Raw genomic sequence first — 7,660 nt, forward strand, 5'->3', positions numbered from 1 at the left:
GACTTGGGCATCACCCTGACCAAGAGTAATAGACAATTTTATGCAACCTTTCGATGTGACACTATCTCTAGCAAAGTTGACCAATGGAGTTGGGCTTTTCCTTAATTGAGCTCTACTCCACCCTAAAGCTATGTAACTTGTAAGAGAAAGAACATTGGTACATCCACCACCGATCGAAAACTGTCAAACTACAGTGTGATTGATCATGCGGGTTATGATCAGGGCATCATTATGAGGCTAATGAATGCCTTAAAAGTAAGTCAGAGAATGAGATAAGGCATGTCGCCGACTCACTTGCAAAGTGTATACCTCGAACTTTCCTTTGGAGCCTCCAAAAATTATGATGATCATTGAAGGTTGGTATGTCTGGTGAGGTGGCGACCTTGAATGCTCACGAGGTTGGTTATTTTTTTGCCTTTAATTTGTTGGGGCATAGCTTTCGGACCTCTTGCCAACGTACTTCTTAAAGTACCATCCGTTAATCAAAGTCTCGATTTGGTGCTTCAAGTCGAAGTAGTCTGACATAACATGCATCTTTGTGAAATCAACAATATTTAGTCTTATCATGTTTGTTGGGGTCTTACCTCAGTTTGTTCGACTGTTTGAGGAGTTCCTCAAGGCCGTTCTCTTTAATGTTGGCCAATATGTCAAATATCTTCACATTGGTGGGGTAAACTTCTTATACTGTCGACCTCGTCTTGTTCCTTGGTTAGAGCGCCTTTGGTCATCTTAACCTGGCATTGAGGTCGAGTTATTAGTCTTCCCCTTTGGCTTGGTCGGTTGAGTAGACTTGTTGTTTCTCTCGTACTTGATGTTTCACTACTTCAATATAATGGGATCCAGGTCAACATTGGTGAGCTGAAAAGAGTCACCATCTTGTGAGACCATATTAAAGATCCCACATTGAAAATATAAGAGATCTAACAAATTTTTATAATATACATGGGTTTATTCCTCTCAATGTCAATTATTTTTTTAGATGGAACCCATGAATACTTATATGGTATCAGGACCTAACAAGCTCAAATGAACTCTCAATGCAAAATTGGGATCCAGGCCAAGATTGGTGAGCCAAAAAGAGTCATTATCTGTAAGGGGCATGTTAAAGATCCCACATCGAAAAGATCAAGGGTAGCTTCTTGACGTCAATATACTTTTTAGCTCGATTCAGAACCTCATTGAAGGTTGTTGGTGGCTTCTTACCCAAAGACTAGATCAAATCTTTGTCCTAGAGGCCTAAGATAAAAGAGGACATAGTTGTGTCATCCGAGCAATGAGAAACTTTTATTTGCTCGTCCTTTGAAGCGGCTGACATAGTCTTTCAAAGACTCTCTTTCCTACTGGTAAATTGTAAGTAAGTGAGTTACCAACCTTTTTTAGTGATGTCGGGATGGGAATTAGGTGATGAACATCTTTTCCTACTGCTTATAGTTCAAAATGAACTTTGGTTTCAACTATCGATACCAAAGCTACACCAAGCCTGCCAATATGATTCGAAAAGCTCGGCATTAAAGGCATCGCCGACATCCTGGAAGTCTATCAGGCCTTTAAAATTTTTGACATGGTTGACGAGGCCACCTAAGTCGTCATACATATCTTAAAGGTCGGCATCTTGCTTTACACAAGATTGGAGTATCAAGGATATCTTGACCGAAGGGTAGCTTATCTTGTTTATCGTCTTCGTCGATTGAGATATTTTTGCCCTCATATTTCTTTTTGAGATCTTTCATCTCACCTTCGAACTTGTCCTTCATTTTATCAAACTGATTAGAACGCACAATTAGATCTTTAGGCTGATATATGTCTACGTTGTTACCCATTTCCTTACTCTTAGCCTTTGTTTGGTCATTAAATGTGTTTTTGAGGTCTCTCGGGAGGGGCGTCTGACCTCACACTAGTGATGGTGATCGTTGAGCTCGACCATTAAGGATATTCTAGAGATCGTGCAGGTTCTTAGTAGAGTCATGACCATGCCTTGGGCGAGTACAACGTGTTTGGCTGTCCTTAGGATGAATAGCATCCTCTAGTCAACGTCTACATAATCTACTCGGGATTACACGGCCTATTCAAGTTCGACCGATCCTGGCTGGTGCAAGGTTGAGTTTGTCCTAAGTTCAACCACTATTATCTTCTTCCACAAGAAGGGTCTAATCGATTTGGACTAGTATAAGGGCTTTATTCACCTCGGTTTGCCTTAGGTTGTGATAAATTTGCTCCATTGCTTCCGTTCGCGCCCACATATAATTCATCACTGCTTGCATAATTATATAGAAGCACGTCAGAGTTCACTGGACGAATAGTATTTTGTCTTGTTCGGCCAATTTGACCTCATTTACCCTGGATTGGTGGTCACCCTTGTGGTGGTGGATGAGTTCTAAAAGCTGAGTTTCAATGTGTCCAAACTTTGATGTTTGCGAGGACATGCAGAACAATCATCGAAAATGCCTAGAGCAAGAGAATCTTGCAGTGTTGGAAGATCTAGGAGAGCTAGAGGGTCGACCCAATTGCTTCGGCTGCTAAACCCTTAAGAATCAATGCGAGTAATAGCTAAGGTAGGGATGCCTTTGTTTTAGTGTCTCCCCACAAACGACGCCAAATATTTATGTTGAATTCTACCAACCCAAGAAGATCGACGTCTTCTTACTTAGACAAGCTTACGTGGAGCAAGTTATGCAAAGAAAGACCTAGTTATGAGGAGTAAGGGTCCTTTTATAGGTAGATGAGAGGAGACCATTCTATTTTAACCGTTCAATAAAACGTCACATGATTGCAAGCAGTTACACCTCAACAGGTCAGATAGATTGAGTCAAGTGTACAATATATCAAATAGGCTCTTGCGAAAAACTCTAGTGCTCCATACCCATTTGCTCCCATTCAAGTTCTAACTTAAGCATTGAAGTACAATCGACAAACACCACACTGATGTTAGATTTCTGTGTGTAGATCCAACTAGAACTTGAGAAAGAAGACTTATGTGACACATACGTGGCACTTGCTTAGAAATCGATATCAACAGTTATTGTGAAGATTGTTGTTAACCTCAAACCATTAAAACCCATTAAACCAACAAAAAAAAATTATGATCTCTCATTGTTTAAAGAAATAAAAGTATTTAAAAGGATACCCTTTCCACTCGCCCCACCTACAATACATGCATTTAGAATGTATATCCCTGACCACTTTTAGCTCTACATCAAAATATAAACATTTTTCAGGTCTTGTTAGAGAAACAACGAACTTCCTCCAATGCAATAGTATAATATTATTCATATTAAACATAGGCTTTCATAACTTATACCATGAAGATATCATCTCTCACTTATATACCATGATTTCTCCTCATCTAATCAATGTGAAACTTACATCGCATTCCTATGAACATATTTTGAAGTTAATTCTTCTACCAGGTTATGTATATGTCTTCAATATTGAGTTCCCCACAAAGTTTTAGTATGGTTGCGGGGAAAAGTGAGATTGCCATGAAGTGAAAAATGGGAAGAATCATATTTAATTTTTACTTTCCATTTTCTAAATGCTGGCCGCCATGAATGAACACATGTCAGAGGAAAGGAGTGGAAAACAGCTCAATCGGAGTGGACCATGATCTGAACTTAGACCACCGGAGAGCCCGACAATATTACTCGTACCATTCATAGCCATATATTGTTCACAAATATTTTGTTTCAACAAGAAAATAATAATAATTAATAATAAATTACAAAATTTTCCATCTAAACTTTCTTTTTTATGTCTAATATATTATACATCTTTCAAAATTTAAATTTATGAGTTAAACAAGATTCAAATTCAGGATCAAGTCCTCATGCGTTGCTCTTACGTTTAGATCATTTTTTGAAACTCACCATTATTTTGTGGAAACATACCGACATGGCTGGGTTATGGACATGGCTCTATATCATGCTTGTTAAGGAGAACGGACCCTCCAATCTCCATGGTTGTGCTATTATCCTCTTTAGACAAAGTCTTCATAACTTTGCTTTTGGTTTCACAAAAAATGTCTTATTGATGAGGATGATGTCCCTCGATTGTATACCAATGATTTTTTTCGTTAATTTAGCCAATTTGCAACTTTGGTCTTATTCTCAACAAATATCGTTAGCTATATGTTTTTTTTAGTACAACATTTGTGAGGAGAGGGAAGTCCAACTTCCAAGATATCGATCTATTATGCACCTCGCCCTTTGTATCTAGCATTAGGTTGATCTCATACAACGATCGTCCTAACTCAACCGCCGTATTTTTTGTTTTATCTCTTCTAGAACAATCATAAACATTGTTTTGATTATGAGCCTACTCCCAGAAATTCCATGTGTAATCTTAGAATTCAATGCGTATTCCTAAATAATATGATCTCCACATCTGTATTTTAAATATGCAGTCACAAATAACCCAATGGACCTAATACGATTTCAGGAAAGAGTTAGATGTCTTAACTACTCAGTTAATTACTACCTAAATAATACTTCAAAAATCAATTTTAAGTGTTTATGTCTTTCTAAAATCAATTTTTTAATTTACCAAGCATGATCAATGAAAATGGGGTGATTTTGACAATGGCAAAAGTGATTTTGTAATGTCAAAATCACTCCTAAATACACCTTAATTATTCTCGAGTAATCATGAGCTCGGGTGTAATAATTCTGCAGATCCAATGCGTTGAAATCTAGAGGGTGTTGAGGTATAAGTTGAAGATCTGTTGTGGTCCTGTGTTTAGTTCACGAGTGCGTAGGGAGCTGCACCCAAAGCCAAAAGACAATTTAGGCTCACGAGTCATTCTCTGTTTTTGCCCTTTTGCATTTTGCAACATACAACACAACAACTAAATTAATTACCTCTTTCAAATGTAATATCCAACACAGTTTTCTTCTTTAGTTTTGATATTTGTTGGGATTTCTCATATATTAATGAAAACAAAATAAAATATAATAAGTAGCTTCTTATAATTGTAAGAGACCAAAAAAAAAAAAAAGTAAGACTTTAATAGACCCAATTTTCTAAATGAATAATGTGTTACCAGCTAAGATACGAGAGGCTTCAATAATTATACGTCCAAAACAACCTTTGAAGAAAAGAATATTAGTGGATATGAGAGTGAATTTTATTTTGCAACCAACTGGTTTTATCTTTGTTACCGTAATGGAGCAAATTCAACGTTCTTCCATTCAAGAGAATTTGTTACATTAAGCATCATCAAAATTTTTAGTTGCAACAATGTTGTCTTTTAGATTTCCACGAGTTAGAGTTAAAAAGAACAGAGAGTAGGAAGTTATTCCTGAAGATCCTAAGTATTCTTTTCAAAATATGGTTCCCACTCGCACATAAGCACGTGTTATATATTTTGAAGTGCACAAACAAATACTAAGGTCTTTAGAAGTTGATATCTGTTAAAAAAAACATGACTTCTTTTTAATCCAAACTGTAAAAGTAAAATGATTACTTAAATGTATATTTTTTCCCATCCAAAAAAAGGAAAAAAAAAAAAAAGAAGAAGAATTTGTTGCAAAATCACTTTATTTTGTGTCAAGACATAGTGACCAAAAATGCATCATAGAAATGGCATCTTCACAGAACCTATGGGACCCAAAAGTTGATTTCATTTATTCCATTGATAGTAAAAAAAAACAAAAACATAACAATCATAGAAAAACCAAAAGACAAAAAACAGCAAAATGGACCAATACAAATACAATCCTTGGAAGAACTTGGAGGGCCTAACACAGAGCCTTTCTCTCTCTTGACCTCTCTCAAATCCCCCAACTGTTTCTTTTTTATAACCATAAACAAACAATCCAAATTCCCATCTTCATAATCATTACAAATCACTTCTTTTTCTGTATTATATTTACTTTTCCAAACACAAAAACAAAAAAAGAAAGAGCTTTTTTCTTGGATCAGCACTCAGGAATTAAGGTATGATCTCTCTTGGGATCATGGCAGTAGTTGTACACCAAGTAATTGTTCTGCACCCACTCCATTGCCTTCTCCTGCTGCTGGCTCAGCCCCTCCCCGCCACTAGCTCCGGTGCTCGGTGGACGACACGATGCTGCCCCATCCACCGTGCACCCGCCCAGCTTGAAGTTGTTGTACCTTCCGATGAACGGTTGGTATTTGTAATCAGCCTTGTACTTTCCATCCTCCGTCGCCCACGACGACGCGTCCCAGATCGACCCGTACACCCACATTGGCCTCACTGGAAACGTCGCGTCACTCTTCCTCTCATACCTCCTTATCGGTATGTCGTCCACGAAGAATCTATACAACATATAGACAAAATGAACGAGTTAAAAAAATTATATTTAGTCTCTGTATTTTTATTGAAGTAACAATTTAGTTTAACTTCCTAGGCTTACATAATTTCTCTTGGAGTCCACGAAATGGCATAGTTGTGGAAATCTTGAGTTGGGTCAAACCAGAGATGGAACCTCATTTCCCTTCCTATGATATTTCCATCTCCACTCCCTCTCATGTACACATTTGTCTGCAGAATATATGGCTTGTCCGACGTCGTCCCGAGGAACTCGATATCGATCTCGTCATGGTACCCCGGGAAATCTTCATTGTTCGAAAGCTACAAAACCCAAATAAAGAAGAGAAAAAACAATTAAATCACCGCTAAACTCTCACTAATGAACTTAAAAATTAGCCCATCAACCAAACTTAATCGAAACACATCGTTGAACTTTAAACATATAATCTCCTGTTATGATATGAAGACCGTAGATTTAATTATTTATTCATATCAAAATCGAATAAGTAATGCTTACATAAAGAGAAATGATAACTCCAGCAGTGTAGTCAGGATGAGCTGAAATTATTTATTCATATCAAAATCGAATAAGTAATGCTTACATAAAGAGAAGTGATAACTCCAGCAGTGTAGCCAGGATGAAGCTTAATGGCAGCTCCAAAGTAGCCAGATTGGTATCGACGGAGGGATTTGAACCCACTACCTATTTTACAAACCAAATTGTTTTAATTATCAGGTTCATAAGAGAGTGAGTTCACTTAAAATTTAAAGAAAGAAAAAAAATCATATTAAAAAGTAAAGATTTTAAAGTTTTATCTAGTATACCCGACGTAGCGTCAAGCCAAATGGTTAACGCGCCATGGTCAAGTCTCTGGTGCTGAGAGCCCCAGAGATTTCTAAAGCCCTGATCGAACCCAATGGTCTGAATTTGGTTGCTTGGGTGGTAGCCAGGGGAGGGGGGGTTCTGGCAAGAGCTTAGAGAGAGGAAGAGAATTGGGAGAGAGAGAAGAACAAGAAGACGAGACATTTTTAGAGCGAATCAGAAAGGGGAAGAGAGAAAAATGTTGTTAATTTTTTGAGGAATTCTATGGAAAAAAAAGTGAAGGGATTTGGTATAAATAGGGAGATTAGAGGACCCACAGGAGAGAAAAAATGGTGATGAATTTGGTTGATGGGAGGATTTGGACTTAGAGGCAATTATTATGCAATTGGGACATAAAATATGTAGGAAAATTAACCCCCTAAAAAAAGTCCAAATTTTATGGGTTTTTTTTATTTTATTTTTTATTTGTGATGGAATTGGTTTTTTCTGTTTATCAACAGAAAACTTGTTGGGTTGGAAAAGGGTAAGAAAAAGAGACTGAAACAGAGAGAAGAAACTCGTTGGAATAC

General features: G+C 37.3%; 1 protein-coding gene across 1 annotated transcript; it reads right to left on the reverse strand.

Annotated features, from left to right (window-relative positions):
- Positions 1-5,597: 5,597 nt before the first annotated feature.
- On the reverse strand, positions 5,598-7,365 carry LOC111020484 (xyloglucan endotransglucosylase/hydrolase protein 31). Its single transcript, XM_022297168.2, has 4 exons — positions 7,094-7,365; positions 6,871-6,971; positions 6,372-6,589; positions 5,598-6,273 (listed from the first exon to the last, which is right to left on the reverse strand). The coding sequence occupies exons 1-4, from the start codon at positions 7,293-7,295 to the stop codon at positions 5,913-5,915; spliced, it is 882 nt and encodes a 293-aa protein (XP_022152860.2). The 5' UTR covers positions 7,296-7,365; the 3' UTR covers positions 5,598-5,912.
- Between the last annotated feature and the right edge of the window lie 295 nt (positions 7,366-7,660).

This window comes from Momordica charantia (genome assembly GCF_013281855.1).
Source record: "Momordica charantia cultivar OHB3-1 chromosome 3 unlocalized genomic scaffold, Mcharantia_2.0 BLBB01000003.1, whole genome shotgun sequence".
In the NCBI taxonomy this organism is placed as follows: domain Eukaryota; kingdom Viridiplantae; phylum Streptophyta; class Magnoliopsida; order Cucurbitales; family Cucurbitaceae; genus Momordica; species Momordica charantia.